A 17,445-nucleotide genomic window follows, 5' to 3' on the forward strand; every position below is an offset into this window, starting at 1 on the left:
TCTCATCTATCACTGTATCATTGCAGGGGGTGAAAACACACCAGGGAAGCATTTTGCCCAGAACCTGAACTGCAGGGGATTCTCTTTTCTTATATCTGTTTGCGTTACCTGACAAAATACAACACATTAAAGGGAGCTAGGTTTTCTTAATCGTTCAACACTGGTGGTATTGTAGTTAAGCTGTAAATGTTACCAGATGCTAAACCAAAATATTTTGGGCCATGGAAATTGCACTAAATAAAATAAAATACAGGATAAAAAGAGCTACAAGGTTCTGGGTACAATACTTCTGGGAGGCATCTAGCTACAGAGAAAATAGGGATGTCACGGTATTCAATTTTGATGGTACGATAACCACGGTATTGTGTCTTTTTTATTATATAGCTATTAAAACCAGTATAAATGCCATTATACTGAGCTTGAGTAAAAACTCAGTATAAGTGTGGCCAAGTGGTTCATAGTCTGCAGGTGCAGGTAATTATAGAACTGACAGACAATTGTAATCCAGGTGAAAAGGTTTGTTTTATTTATTTTTTGTTTTATTTATTTTTATATCCAGTGCCTGATGGCAAAACAATCAGTAAACAATAATGGAGGTAAGTAATACAGCAGTGTGTACTACTTAAATTTATAATCCTTGGTTTGCCCTGCAAATAGTAGTCCTGTTTTTATTATACACAAAACACATACACAAGTTGGTTAGTGCGTAAATTAGTGCTAGTGGTGCAAATACAGTTATTTGTGATACAAGCGCAGTTCTGGCAACAGCTTCAAAACATGTTATCTGTCTAGTGATAACACATAACAAATAGACAGAACAAAACAGACACTCGCGATTATCCACAACAATACAAGTCCTTCCAGGTCACTTGATAACACTCAAAACGAAGGAACAGATTACGATTCCCCTTTTTATGCCATCCCCTTTTTACGCTGTCACACATGACCCCTTGGTAAATGAGTACAACTGCCTTTCCAATCTGCGGCTGCAACGTAGTTTCCCTTCCGGGTCAACGGGTTAATGCATTGTTGTAACTGAGTCTCGCCGCCTTCTAGACTGGCAGACTTCCTGGGCCTGGGAAAGAACTGTCAGACGAGCTCATCCAAAGAACTCTTAGGTTTGCCGTTAAACTTCAAGTGGACTAATGTATTTTACAGTACAGTACCCCCTCCACACACACACTGTATTCCAGTACTGAAATTTAATTGTCTGTAAAATAATCTTAGATTTTACTTTGTTATAGTTTTCTGAAGCTTTTTGAGGCTGCAAGGTCACATATTCTTTTTAAAAGCAACAGCTGAGTCGAGACAATCTCTTCTTGTTGCACCAAAAATACCATGCATTTTGAGAACATAACCTCAATCTCTGAATGAATCGGGACATTGTCATTTTCCGTTTCAGAGTCCATATCACTGTCCACGTCACCTTCCTGTTCAGAGGTGACAGTTGTAATAATTTCATTATCATCCAGAAGATGAAAGCCAACGTCAGACAAATCCATTTGTAATCATTGACCAACATCCTATTTGTCAAGTTCAGCATATCCAGGTATGGCATACAAGTGCTTAGCAATTCAGTGCCCGCATTTTCAGCGTTCTCACTCAGCCCCTCAACGTCCTCAAGAGGCCAAAGTTCACACTAGCTTCGCTGCAGGTTTTCACATTTATCCCCATCCCATGCGTCACCAAGCATATAAACAGCATCTTTTATAGTTCAAGTTTTCAAGAACTGCACCACTATTTCAGGTTCATCTGCTTTATCGCCAAACAAAAGTTTTCGCAGCAGCTCCTTTCAATAAAGGTGCTTGCATGTTTCCGGGATGCCTTGGTCCACAGGCTGGATTAATGAAGTTATGTTAGGCGGAACAAACATACATTTAATTGTACCATTCGTCATTTTTCAAAGTGGATGAATCTGAGTGTGCAGGTGCATTGTCCAAAAAATAAAAAAAAAAAAAAAAAAATGAAAAAGTTTAAAAAATTGTAGCGTCCATCCAGGCATACTTCACAGGAAGCGCATTGAGATTTAGGTTTTTAAAAGCACAGGAGGGGTAACAACAATAAGCATGAGTTTATGAGTTCCACTCACATTACCACAGGCTAGAATTGTCAGTCTTCCTTTTGCATCTTAAATCGATTCCTTTCGGGAAGCAAGGGTTTTGGAAGGTAACGTGTTCCAATACAGTCCAGATTTGTCTGCATTGTAAACTTGCTCACGACAGTAATGTTCACTCTCGATCATTTTAATGAACTCATCCTGAAATATCACCACATCCTCTGCGTTTGCTGACATTTTTTTCCCCACCAACAGCTCAAGCCGTGCGAGCCCCCATGCACTCCAATACACTCCTCAGGCAGAACAACTGTGCCACTCTGAGTGTGTACAGGTGTAAAAAAGACAAAACAAAAATGCTTATTCTAAGCTCTTTGCACAAATCAGTGACCATCGGGACTGATGTTAAACAAAAGCTAGAGACTGTTGCATTTTACAACGCAACGAAGTACAGTGTGGATATACTGGATCAAATGGCACGGCTGTATTCTGTCAAAGGTGGTACTCGCAGGTGGCCTGTGGTTGTTTTTTATAATGTTTTGGACCTGCCAGCCATCAATGCTTTGGTTTTGTACATGGAGTACACCGGCAACCCAATCACTCGGAGGGACTTCATTCTGCAGCTAGTCCTGGAGCTACGGCAGAAACATTTCGATAAAAGACACGAAAGCCAGTATTGCTAAATGCAGTAAAGTTTTGATGTCTGCACCTGTTGTGAAGAGGCAGTCTGTGGCAACACAAATATTAAGTTGTATTGTTTGTTTTTCATTTTCCTATCCAAGCCGTTTTAAATTGGAGCCGCACATTTTGCGGGTGCAGTGGTTGTATGTAGTCCAAAATCTCGGCGGTTCTAGTGTTAACCAGTTTTAGATACTGTGATGTAGTTGGTCTTGTTTGCTTTGTTTTTGTTGCATTTTCATTGGGTGGAACTGATGGAAGCACTGTGTAACTGCACAATGAAGACTGATTTGCGCAAGCGAGAAAAAAATAATTAACATAACATGGGCTGTGACGGATAATAAAATAAATTGTATCGTTGACAACATGACCAATGTATCAGACAACTGGTGATGGAGTCAGAAAACACGACTGTCGCCAGTGTGTGTGGAGGTTAAATGTATTTCGTCCTCGAGCTGTAACCTGTTCCCTACACATTCTGCACATTGCTTTGCCGGCTTCAAATACCACGTTCTTTTTATTCTAACCAAAATAAACCTAGATTAATGATTTTTGCAAACCCGCTATCTTTATCAAATAATTTATTTTTGGCACTGCGCTGGAATATGTATAGCAAAACCATTAAAATGTATTTTAACACTAAAGACGTATGTTAGATTTGTGTCTACAGTTGACATGACATCATACAAGTAAGCTTCCAAATGAAAAATGTAACCAACTTGAACCAGTAATATGTAGGCTATAATACGTAGGCTTAATTCAGAGAATGTACAAGTGTAAATACATTCATGTACAGGGTTTAATTTACCAGTACACTTACGTAAATCATGTTGGAAAAAAAACATAAATAAAAATCCTTAATATCTATGTAAGAGAGTTAATTAGAACCTGTGCATTTCTGTAACATACATAAGTTATGTTTTGTTTTTTATTATTATTATTGGTTTTGTTCTTTGAAACTAATTAGGCTTGCTTCCATTCTATTTTAATTTTTTTTGCCATTTTTTGGGGGATCTGGAGACCATCTCTCTGGATTGCCAAGGGGAAAAACGTACCTTTTTGTTCAGTTTCAACCATGTTGTGTAACCTTTGCTGTCCACATACTGTAGCCCAAAGAACCAGACTTCACGAAGTCCAACTGTCTTTACCACCTGTTGATAGAGGATACCAATTAAATTTCGGCAATTTTAATTTACTGAATATTGATATCACTTTGGATAAAAAATAATGTAACCATTTACCTGTAGAGCACAAACTTTGATTACAAAAACTATCAAAATGAGAAGGTGGAAGAAATTTCAAAATTGCTGTATAGTAAAAGTGTATTCCTAAATACAAATAACACTTGTTTTTGAACTCCAGATCAATTAGATGGATCGGAATGTGATGTTCAATTTCCCAATGAATCTACTGTCTCTGCAAATACTGTAGATGTCTATGGCTGTACCAATAGTTGTACCAATCAGTCTACTGTCTCTGCAAATACTGTAGATGTCTATGGCTGTACCAATAGTTACTTGCCATGCCCATATAAAGGAATATGGAAGAAGTCCCTTAAAGAAACTGCATGCGTGAGCATACGTGAGCATATGCATCACCATGGTTTCTCACCATGCTGTTTCTGCTGTCTTTTAAATTTGGTGTGATCACACTCCTACCAAGGCTGAAACATGTGTTCTCCGAACACCAATCCGTCATTTTTCGCACTGCGGACCCAAAGACCTATAGTGCTGGAGGACAACACAGAACTGAATGGCTCCACTGCAGACCCGCAAGCGCCCTATCGGCCACAGGGGTTGCTGGTGCACAGTGAAGCGTGGATTGCCCTACCGACCTGAGCCCTCCCTACCTGGGCGGCGCTCGGCCAATTGTGCACCACTTCCTCTGAACCCCTGGTCATGGTTGGCAATGCCTGGATTTGAACCTGCTATCTCCAAGCTATAGGATGCATCCTGCACTCGATGCGGAGCGCTTTTACTGGATGTGCCACGCGGAAGCCCTCGTTTTTAGGATAGACTGCAGAAGGAAACATGGTTTGATACTGCTCACACAGTAATGAATTACATTAAGAGACACTTTTCGCCTACCATTTTTCTCAAATTGTAACACAACAACTACTCGTCCATATCAAAGAAAGATCATCTGTGCCAATATTTAAACCTTTTTTTTGTAAGAATTATCTTTAAGATGCTCTACTGAGTTAATAATACGAATTTAATGACATTTAGATAACTATTTGAAGATTAATTCTGCTTCATAGAAATTCCCTCTCCTCAGACTTCTCTCCTGTTTTATGATGAAATGTTAAAAGGGTTTTACTGTCACAGTCAGCACACATGTCTATACCCTGTGCAAACAATATTAAAATAAAAACATACATAAAATATTAAGAATACAGTCCACTCTTGTTCGTTTAACCACATACATTAAAAAGCCTCATCTTTCAATAAGTCTACTCAGCAGGATGAGGTTGCCGATCATGTTTCACTGCATTGGGTCAGTGGCACACTGATTTACAGCTTCACTATTTCACAGGCTCCTCTGAGGCTCTTCAGACTGACGTGGATTAACTTTTGATTAACTTTCTATTAACTGCTCGAATGACCAAAATGAGTTTTTAGTTATGAAGAGGGTGTTTGACTTGTAGACAGTACACTATCACACAAGTACAGTGTGTACTTTTTTGTATTATCAACAAGTGATTCACTTACATATATGTCAAAAGCTGTTATTTAATGCAATCTACACTGCTAATTAATGCAACACAACTTTAATTACCAACAGCCCTCATAAAACCAGCACAATTTTGCATCAGCCAACCATGGTATTTCAGGAGAAGAGAGTACACAAATGCAAGTTTTGGAAATCACTGTTCCCAGCCACATCTGGTCAGCAGCACACCCGAACTGAATGTAATGAGTGCATTTAATAGACATAATCAAGACACAGACGCATTTGAATAGTCTATGTGGTCCCCCAACAGCCACACATGGGGTCAGTAGGTGATCATTAACGCACTGAATGGTGTTCGCATTGAAACAGGCTGCACCCTGTACAACTGAATTAATTTTTTTGTGGCTAGATAATTATAGAAACCTGTTATACTCAATCCAGATACAATTATTATTAAACTTCTCTTACATATTGCTTCTTTTGTAGTATTTAAGATATTATCGTTTCCGTAAAATAAATTTGCGTAAGTGTCGCTGACGTCACTGAGACAGGCCGAAACAGTCAGGCCTGAGGTTTTCTCTATCCTGTAACAGCATCCCCTAGTGGGTGTTTTCCCAAAGATGTTTTTGATAAAGTTGTACATTGGTATTATAGACACCCTTTATAAAGCATGTCTTTTAAAGTGACATACACCCAATAATACTTTTTTTAAAGGATTAAATTTGGACACTCATGCTGCTACTCTGATCACAAATCATTTTGAACAGAGTGTCTTGGTGCTATGCTTCCAGAGATATGCCTGAAATGTGTTTTTTCGTGCCACAGATGAAAGGGACTAGGGACGAGTGTTAACGGGCAATGCCCGGTTTTCAGTATGTTAGAAAACCACACAGCTAGTTTAAAAAACCGGACTGTCCGGGCTAGAACTGGACAGTTGGCAGCCCTAGTTCAGCTACTGTGTGGCAACCAAACAAGTCACAAACCTGAGCCTCTAGATAGTTTATCTAGACACACGGTTATGGTATAAACATTCCCCGAGTTTCCAAATCTCCCTCCGGTCGAGGAGTTATAAAATACATTGTTTTCTATGGATAACTACAAATAGGCCTTGAGGCCTATGTAAACAAATCACTTTTTGGTTACTTCTCTCTCTTGTAACTCTGCGAACTCTGGGAGTTTTTCACTGTGGGTGGTCTCTTTAGATGCACAAGGGTCTAAGAAAACAAAAATGGCAGGTGTTTTTTAGAATGTGTTTAAGCTCCACAAAATTGGACTGTTTTTCAAAGTATGAGTGGCTCGTATTTTGCAACGTAGTTCAAAAACCTGTGGTGCAACAAACTCGAGGGAGGTCTCATTAGAGGCCCAAGGGTGTAAGGAAACAAAAGCAATCATGTCTACGCCACTCCACTGCCAAATGGCAGACATTTTTCAGATGTTTATAATGCGGTTTACCATAGACAATTCTGGGTGCTACATCTCTGGTTCCGGGTGTCCCTGAGACTTCAAATTCGCTATGGGAGTCCCCCTTAGTTCTCTGGTCAATGCCTCCAAGCAACGTATCCACAGCTAGGGATGGGTCGGTATAACGGTTTTTCGGTTTACCATGGTTTAGGTACATTAAGGTATTAATACCGTTGCTTTTATTCTAAACCGCAATTATGGTAATTCGGTTATACACCGGTTAACGCATTTTTCTACTGCAAACACGCTTCTTCTAAATCAAGCGATGGTACTTACAGCCTTAGCAAAGTGTCTGAGGAAGATCTTTTTGACCACAATGCATCTGATGTGTCTTGATTACACTGATTACAGTCAAATCAGGTGCACCGCTAGTCAGAAGCAAAGAATAAACTCTTGCTTTAAGTAGCAAGTCCTGAGCAACACCAGTTAGCAGGTAACAATGTGTCAATACAGAACACTAGTTGGCTCAAACATAAATGCATTACTCTAGAAGCCGTTTGGTTTAGGACAGTATTTTGGGTGCCCCTGAAAAAGAAACGTTAAAAAGTAGCATGCCAAAGGGGTAGTCCAAAATGATCTCCAATTACAGAAAGCGTACACAGCGTGCTCTTTCAAAAAGCATACATAAACATACTCACATCAGAAGCAGGCCCTAGGTTTTCAAAATGTAATGACTGACCAAGTGAAAATAGGTACTTTGACTGGTTTACTGTATCTTATACTGAAGGGTTCCCAAACTTTCTCAACTCACTACCCACCCGAGCAGCCAGATCATTTTCTGGGACCCATGTCCAGTGAGGCAATGTTTGAAAAAGCATATACAGTACCAAACAAACAAAAAAAAAGTGCAGCAATATAAAAAGTAAGAAATCACAAAATGATAAATAGAAAATAATAACAATAAATAATACATAGTAACTGCAGTAATTTGTTGCATTTTATCAAATAAAACCAAAAGGCTACCAGCACAAATATAAAACAAATGTCTCTCGCTAAGCAAAACGCAATCCGTCTCCACACTACACCCTGCTTTCCTGCTTTTACTGCAGGAACAACCTTGTAATTTACTGCTTTCTGATGAAGATTACCGATAGAAATGCAACTCGTACAACTGCACTTTAGGTAAAATCTCACTTAGTTTCATACAATGTAACATATTTGTAGCATGTAGTTCATTTTTTAAATAACTTGAAAAAGAAGAGTAAATAACTTGAAATATTTAGTCATTTAGTCACATAGTCATTTAGTGGTATACAACCAATTAAAAAAAAAATTAAAAAAAAAACAAACTTATTATTGTCTTCTTACACAACCATGTTTTTACTTTGAGGCTTTTACACTAGCATACTTTTTTATTTTATTTTTCTAATTCTCTGCTTATATAAAAAACACAATTACCTTACAGCTGTTCAGTGTGAAGGGTGTGCTTGCCCCCCCCCCCCGAAATTGTACAATTTGGTTGACCATTTGCTTATTATTAAAAACGCAAAGATTAGACAAATCTGTCCTCATCACGGATGCGAGAAATGTGAATATGACTCACTGAAGGAGTAGCCTTTTCATACTGGCACACCCAAGCCAAGCTGGAACCAAGCTCAGCCCACCCAGTGCGGCTCGGGTGTGTTAGCACTACTGTTCAAAGTAGAAGCAGCACTGTGGAACGTGACGTAAAATTCAGTGGACACAGGCGCACAGAGAAGTGGTGTGGACTTGTTTTGAGAATGGATCACAAGGTCGTACTGTCTGAAACGATAAAGTCTACCAAAAGATTTCACAGGAATTGAGAAATATGGGACTAAACTGTAGCGGCAGCGCTTAATTTGTAAAGAAAGTGGTGCCGGGGTGCAAGCAATGACAATAATACCGCCCTAAGAACTGTACATTCAAAATAACACATGTATTTGAAAGAGTACTGTACATACTACTCTTAGATGTTTACATTCACGTATTCTACATCATATACAAAGTAGTAGTACGTGCAGAAAAATTAAAGGCAAATGCAGTACAAAATAAATATAAAAGCCTTTATACATGATTTGTTATGGAGTTTGCATTTAAATGGCTTAAAAAATAATAATAATAATAATTAAAAGGCATTCATAGGACACAGATTTAAAAAAAACCAGCACACCAACAGGAACTTTGGTTTCCACAGTCTGCACTATTGTCAGTGATGTGTATGCAACAGAAGCTGCTGGTAGATTACAAAAACGATTAAACTTAGGCTAGGTAGTTGTTATCTTAGTATGTTTTATTAATTATATTAATTGAAAAAGAAAAACCGGATCATTATTTTTTATTGTTTTGGTTTAATATACAGCAGGCTAATGATCCTACTGAAGTAGGCTACATTTTGTTTTCATTAAAAAGTTGCCATTTGTTGAAATTAATGGTTTAGCTTTCATATTTTGTTGTGTACTACTCATTTAATCAAAAACAGTGTTGTGAACAAATTCGACACAGTGCTGTGAAAATTTCTTTAAAAATATATTGTTTGTATTTGTTTTTCACATATTGCAGAATGCAAATACAAACCAAATAATTTCATATTAAAGTTAGATTAACTACTACTAATAATAATAACTTTAAAACATTACAGATAGCATTTGAAAAACGTCAGTAAATACTTCAGAAAAATAGATTTAAAGTAGGCCTATTAAAAAAATCTAAAATGCAACATTTAAAGATATTTTTCTTTATAGACTTACACTGATAATATAAGGTATTTTTTTTTAAATGACCATATCGGTCATTGCGGGTCTGTGACCAGGAACTGAGTCCATTAAATCATAAATCTTAATTTTTTTTGCGGTGTGACCCGCTTTATTGTTATGATCTTTAGTTTTTTTTGGAATCCTGTTTTTATTTATTTATTTATTTATTTATTTATTTTCACAACACTGTTTCGCGCTGTGGTTTAGTCCCATATTTCTCAATTCCTGTGAAATCTTTTGGTACACTATCGTTTCGGACAATAAGAGTTAACACCACCCCAGCCTTTCTCAGCACCGAGCCAATACCAGATATCTTGCGAGGCCAGCTGAGAAAGCTTCTCAGCTACGAACATATGAAGGACTGTTTTATATCAAATGAGTAGACTAGCAGTTGGAGATTCATATTAAGTTAAATCAGGGATTTTATTATTGGGTTTGCTTTTAAATCATGAGGGATGAACACATGGAATATTTTAATTTTTTCTACCTCGTCTGGAATCAACACACAAAAAACTTCCCTTTGGACAGCATGAATTGGAATGAGGTTCCTCACTGCAGATATGTAAAATGGGGCAACTCGGGACGATCAAAATGTGAACCAGTGAGCCCGATAATACGATGTCCTGTTCTTTAGATTCCAAGCCCCAAATTACACAGCTAACTTTGTGACCCATAGCTATAATAAACATCTCACTGAACTGTGAAGCTGAGATTAATCTTGTTTAAATATGTACCAATACACTTGTATTTTTAGGTGTCAGTACAGAGAGGTAGTTTGTCATAATCAATATTTATGAAAATGAAGTTTGATAGAAATCCAGTAGTTTCCAAGACATCCCAAACAGAACCTACAACAAGCCATCATGTGCAGTAATATTGGACAGGATTAAGGTGACCCAATAAATTACATATGGGTAAATACACTATTTTACATGCAAAGTAATCATAACAAAACATAGTCCTAGAGACACAGTATATGCAATTCCTTTTGCAATAACGATGGACACAGACACATGAAAAATTAAAAGGAACAGGCAGAAACATAACTGCATAAAATGTATTTGAAGAGAAATGATAGCTAACCTGGTCAAATAACTGCTTGCCAGTTGTATTGGGCTGGATGGCAAACTCCAGCTCTGCATCCATAGTAGTGACCCGCACATTGATCTAGTGGAAGAAAAAAAACAAAAAAAACACATGTAAATAAAAAGAATAAGAATATTCCAAAAATATATATAACAATTTTACCATTAGTAATACAGGAAGATTGCTGTAAGACTGACAAACATAAGTCACATGGTTTGCAGGGGTGTGCAATTCGTGTCGCCCAATGCCTGGGACAACAATATTAAGCCGTTATGCTTTGTTGTCAGACAAGCAGTGTGTGTTTATTTATTATTCTTATGTTCATTCTGTTGCTAGGGATGCTCAGGGTATATTTATAATGCACAGACTAAACTTTCAAATTGAAGGTATTATTTATGTTTTTGTAAATTAGCAATTAAGTGATACTACTTTTGTATAATGCATGAACCTGACATTTAAATATAGCAATCTAGTTAAGTAAAAAAAAAAAAAAAAAAAAACACACCTGTTGCTAAGGTATTAGCGGATTAGAAAAAGTCATGTTGTGCTGTGACGGCGCTAAGTAGCGAGAACAGAGTACCTTGAACGGGCTGGCCCGACAGTTCTTTCCCAGGATTCAAGGGAAGTCAGCCAACTAGAAAGGGGTGGAACTCCGGGCCATTAACTCATCGACCCGGAAGGGAAATGACATGGCAGTCCCGGATTGGAGGGGCGGCAGAACTTGTTTACCAAGGGGTCATGTGTGATGGCATAAAAGGGGAAGGAGAGACGCAATCTGTTCATTCGCTTTGGTTTACGAATAGGACCTGTGATAACGTATCATGAGCGTTTGTTTGTTTTTGTTACTAATTATTATTAATGTTATTGGTAAACGGTTAACACTTTCCAGAGCTATCGCCAAGGGCCAGCACAAAACCTGGAACAACACTGCATTATTGTCACATATAAATGTTAATCACCCACCATGAGCACTACTACATGCACCCAGGACTGGTGACCATGTTAGTGCATTGTGGGGAAGGATACGCATGTTTATTATATGGGACTGCAACCCCGTTATTTGCCCTGTGTACTACACATTGTTGTGTAATGCCAGGGATTATTATTTGGTTACCTGACCTGGATTAAAAAAAAAAACAAAAAAAAAACATTTTTCCCAACGGGATTATAAACCTCTCTGTCTGTTGATTATGCACTGCATCACTCCTGCACCTGTACACAATAAACCACTTGTCCATTGATTTTGTGAAACTGTTAACCCTTTCCGGTCCTATGTCGAACCAGGTCTGACATTACAATTTTCCCTTTCCAGTCCGACGTCATCAAAACAATGTAAAGCACAAGTCTCTAGTCGTTTTTTTCTCCGGAAAAAGCTGAGAAAACTTTTCAATGGCCAAGTGAGACCGATAGGAGACGAATGAAGCAGAAAAAAGGGGCATATCTGATAGCCCCATGTACTACAGAGATAACACGGACATAAACAAAGGAGATAGCTGCTTCTGCATCCAGCACTCAAAGACTATCACAGATATTTGCAGAACCTTTTGAGTTGTTACAGTAATAAAACAATGACTTGGATCGCATTATTTGAGGAGTTTGCTGATAAGCGATCAGGAGAGGATTTATCAGTATGCACGTCTATAAAAGAAGTATATGAAAAATACAGTGAACAAGGGGTGGGGCTTGGCTGGAGATACAGTACTGATTTTAAAATAAATTGCGCTGACGTATGTCAAGCACTAAATAAAGGACCGCAAATAGTTAAAAACGTAAAGATTGACTTCATTATTTTATAGCCAATTGTTGATTAATAAATGCTTCGAATAAATCTCTGTTAAGAATATTTAACATGAGAGTAGTACTAGGGAAATACCTGTAACCCCCCCCCCCAAAAGGTTTAACATGTTGCCCCCCCCCCCCCCCCCCCCCAGAAAAAAACAAATAATGTTGCCCCCCCCCCCCCCCCCCCCCAGAAAAAAACAAACACAACAAACAATAAGGGTATGAGACCAGGATAACCCTGCTGCGTGTTCCAGTTAGCCATTATGGGTCAAGATGTTAGATGAGGAGAAAACATCTGTATCTGTAAAAAACAAAAGTATATAATAGAAATAAACAGAAGAAAAAAAAAAATAACTGTTTTGTCTTTGCAGAATTTGATGGAACCTGCTGTAAAAGTAAGTACATTGATAGCAAAAAACAGTATAAATCTGAGAAATGTGACAAGTTATACACAAATCCTATAAAAATCTGGGATTCAGCAGTTATAAAACTGAAAGAACAGCAAGAGAAATCTGAATTCCACAAAGCACCAGTAACAGTTGGCAATGATTTCAGATCTGTGGTGCAACAAACTAGACACCTGGACATCAGGAGTTGGACTCATCTTATAGAGAAAGAGTGGAAAAAACAGGCAGAAGCAATTTTTATATTTGAATAACTCCCAAATATTGCTTATTATAGTTGTACTCTTAGTATGTTATTTAAATTTACTAGCAAATGTGTTCCAGACTGCACTGAAAGGAACATTTCCTTAAAGTATGTTGTACATGTGTTGAGGTGAGGTCACAGGGAAACTTTTGTGTATCTTGAAGAATTTAGTGAAGCCGTCAAGCTACAAGGCTAGATCTGCCCCTGTCAATCAACAATTGGCTGACTGTGTTCACTGTTAAATAAAACCAAAATCCTACAAGTTATATTCTACTTTTGTGTGTGTTTTGTGCAGACAGGTAGGGGGCAAGTAGATTTTTCTAGCATTTTGTCCCTTTGACAATAGTAAAAACAGGGAAACTGTTTTTAAAAAATTGCACACCCTGTGAACATATTCAAACTGAAGGTGGCATTTTGCATTCAGCAAATAAGTCATACTGCTTTCTTAATAAATTAACCTGACATTAAATGCATAAATCTAATAAAAGGTACATTTAAGAAATAAACAAATAAACACAACAACTCATTAAGGTATTAGCGGATTACAAAAAAAAACATGTACTAAAAAAAAAATAAGTATACGGTTTAGAAGCATTTCAGGACAAACTTTGCTAGCAAAATTTTGTTAAATATACATTTTATTCCCATTTACCATATTTACATATTTTATAGATTTGAATGCTACTTTGGAATATAAAAATTAAGCTTTTTAACTAGTACTGAACAGAAGCAATATTAGTTATTGATTGGACTTGCACAATCAAATCGATTGTGAAACTTGAAGATTGGCCAACATGTCTATAATGAAACAAATAAAATGATTACATATGAGATTAGGCTATCTGTATACTTTTACCAATGTAAAAATAAAATGCAAACTGTAAATCTCATGGCATTGTGTTTATTTATCAGTGAGAGTAGTGTAGGGAAAGAATGTTGTGAGAGTGAGAGCGTGTAGGGAAAAGATATGTTTGCTGCGCACGGTACCCACCCTTTATCCCCCCCACCAAAGAAGATGCTAACTCACCACGGTCACCCTGCCAGTGTTCTCAGCAAGCGATCAATGAGTAGTACTCCTGTTCAGCGTTCAGAAGTTAGTGCAGACGGCTGGTGTCCAGCCTCACAAAGGTAGATCGGTAGTTCTCTGTTCACAGGTCCAAGATCCAGTGGGACGATGTTCACTGCAAACAGATCCGTAGTTACAGTTCTAGCCATCTGGTTGAGGACAGAGCACAGGCACTAGATCACCCTGCTGCAGCAGTGTTCCAGCTAGCCATCATGAGGACAAGAGCACAGGTTCAGATCACCCTGCTGCAGCAGTGTTCCAGCTAGCCATCATGAGGACAAAGCACAGGTTCAGTTCACCCTGCTGCAGCACTGTTCCAGCTAGCCAACATGAGGACAAGAGCACAGGTTCAGATCACCCTGCTGCAACAGTGTTCCAGCTAGCCATCAGGGAGAGAAGCGCGCAGGCTCAGATCACCTGGCTGCAGCAGTGTTCCAGCTAGCCATCATGTGACATGAGCACAGGTTTGGGTTGAGGAAAATTTGCTGTGCAATGTTTTTTAAAATAAGTTTTTTAATAATACTGTGGAAGGGGTGTGGGTAATTCACTGACTAGGAGACAGACAGGTGTAATTGAAAACACCGCACAGGTGCCCAGTTTTATTTTTGACAGTTTTTACTTTTTCCGGCAGAGGGCACTGTTGACCGTGGGCTGCCTATCAACGATGATAGACAGCACCACGGAAATACCACAGCTGGTACGTGAACAGCAAGTGCACTCGCAGGTGCTCAAAGAAATAATAATGAAAACAGAAGGCGAAAAGAACAATGGAAAATAACACAGTAATAAAACTACAAATAAAAGGTGCTGCACTCGGCAGCGTTATCCCGGTCGCCGCTACCCGCACGACCCGGATCACCGTCCTACTCTGTAGGCTAACTAGCCTGCTCTTTTACAATACGCCGGGGTCTGCCCAAGGGTTCCCCGCACTCTCTCTCTCTCGCTGTGAAACTCTCTTTGTTTCGCCTGATTCCCTGTCCTGGATCAGAGCTTCCGCACTCTCAGTGCGTCTAAGTGGGCAGACCTGAGGAAAACAGCAGAGCATTTTTTTATAGGGCTAACAATCTGCCAAGACTCGCCTCTCAGCCATTCAGAGAGAGGGAAAGTCCACACACCCACTTCCCCACCTCCCCGTGTCACTGCCATGACTCACAAGCGGTTGTTGGATGACTGCCGCCCTCTTCCTGCAGCACTGTGAACACGCCAGCAGAGTCAACACAGATCTCTCCCTGTTACAAATACATAAAACAAAAACATAAAATAGAGACTTTCAATCATGTTGGGCGTATTGTGTTACTTTTTTTAGGAACACTAATATACGATCACATGAAGACTTATCAGATCGAGATTGTTTTACTTTTCTCAAAAACATGAAAAAAAAAAAAAATACATTACAACGACTTCGAAAATGCATGGCCACCTCCCCCGAGTCTGTGATCTTATGTCGTGGTATCTTGACCCTTGGTTGAACGTTGTGGAAGACAGTGTATCAATATTAAGACACAAAACACGCTGCACCCACCCCCCTCCTCCGTACAAGTTATATTCTGTGTTTTGTGCGACGGGGAGGAGGCAAGTAGATTTTTTAGAAGGTCAAGTACATTTTTCTAGAATTTTGTCCCTTGGACAAGTTTTTTTCAAAAACTCCACACCCTTGCCTACAGCACATCAGCTTAAAAATTGGCATAATCTGCACTTCCCCTTTTGATCTTGCAGTGCCAAAGCAACTTTTAACCAAGAAAAACACAGTCCTATTGTTCCCTGATCTGTGGAAAGTCCTTCTAGGTAGCAGTATCTTTGATCAGCTAAAGACAGCATGAAAATAATAAAATAAAAAACATACATTTTGTTTTGCATTTGGACAGAGAAGCTAGTGGGGAGGAGAGACAAAGCAAACAGGACTGAAGCCTGTCTGAGGTGATGGCTTAGAGGCGATTAAAAATAATAAGGTCAATTTAAATTAAGCAAAGTGAGCTAAAGTAAAAACTGCTATAAATTGTATTGGTTTTGTTTTTTTGGGAATCTGATTTTGTGTTGCTTACCAGGAACTTTTACAGTTAAAGCATAGCAAACATGACTGTAACAATCGTCTACGGTAATTTGTTCACTTCCCTGAAATTGTTATATTGTTATCTTCCCTGCCATTTTATTATTATAGTTGAATTTCTTAGCATTTTATGTACAGTACCGTGAAAGTATTTGCCCCCTCTGATTTTCTGCATTTTTGCATATTTTTGACACTGAATGTTATAAGATCTTCAACCAAAATCTAATATTAAAAAAGGGACCCTGAGTGAACAAATAATACAAATGTTGATACTTATTTAATTGATTTATTAAAAAAAGTTATCCAACACCCAATGTTCCTGTGTGAAAAAGTAATCGCCCCATTAGACAAAACACTTCCTGCAGTTATTGATCAGTCTATCAAAGCGCCGTGGAAGAATGTTGGCCCACTCCTTCATGCAGAACTGTTTCAACTCAGTGACATTTTATAACTGCTCATTTCAGGGGCTGTCACAACATCTCAATGGGGTTTAGGTTTCTGGACTTTGACTAGGCCATTCTAAAACTTTAAATTTCTTGTTCTTCAACCATTCTGATGTAGACTTGCTTGTGTGTTTCGGATCACTAGTCTTGGAGCACATCCACGTTCTGGCTCGCTCAAGAAGTCGAAGCTGACAACTTCAGCATGTGTCCTCGTCTGAATTCTGACCACCAGAGCGGAATTACTACCGTTCCTTCAATGTGGCAAGTTAATTCGTAGGTCCGTACTCAGGCAGTGGGGCACAAAGCACCTGAATCAGGTGGTGGTACCACCAACTGGCTAACCCGATGTTTCCAAGAATAGCCACCATTAATCGACCATTGGTACAAGGTTCTTATCGTGGAATGCAGTGTTTGGTTTTCGCCGGACATAACGGGGTCCATGTTGGCCAAAAAGTTCCACTTTTGACTCATCTGTCCATAGAATATTGCTCCAGAACTCTTGAGGATCATCTAGGTGCTTTTTGGCAAACTTGAGATGAGCATTCATGATGTTCTTAGTGAGCAGAATGAATCCCATTTTTGCCCAGTGTCTTTCTGATGGTGGAGTCATGAACACTGATCTTAGCCGATGCGAGAGCGGCCTGCAGATCCCTGGATGTTGTTCAACGGTTCTTTGTGACTTCCTGGATGATTTTACACCTTGCTCTTGGAGAGATTTTGGCAGGACGGCCACTCCCGGGAAGATTCACTACTGTCCCAAACTTTCTCCATTTGGACAATATGGCTCTGACTGT

At 38.8% G+C, this 17,445-nt stretch overlaps 1 protein-coding gene across 1 annotated transcript in view; it reads right to left on the minus strand.

Annotated features, from left to right (window-relative positions):
* Positions 1-17,445, minus strand: part of LOC121320460 (radixin) — a 106,653-nt gene that overhangs the window by 41,720 nt on the left and 47,488 nt on the right. The window contains exons 3-4 of the mRNA XM_041258795.1: positions 10,663-10,746; positions 3,787-3,882 (exon numbers count right to left, since the gene is read on the minus strand). Coding sequence (XP_041114729.1) covers positions 3,787-3,882; positions 10,663-10,746 — 180 coding nt within the window. The remainder of the gene's footprint in view (positions 1-3,786; positions 3,883-10,662; positions 10,747-17,445) is intronic.

This window comes from Polyodon spathula, chromosome 9 (assembly GCF_017654505.1).
Source record: "Polyodon spathula isolate WHYD16114869_AA chromosome 9, ASM1765450v1, whole genome shotgun sequence".
Lineage (NCBI taxonomy): Eukaryota > Metazoa > Chordata > Actinopteri > Acipenseriformes > Polyodontidae > Polyodon > Polyodon spathula.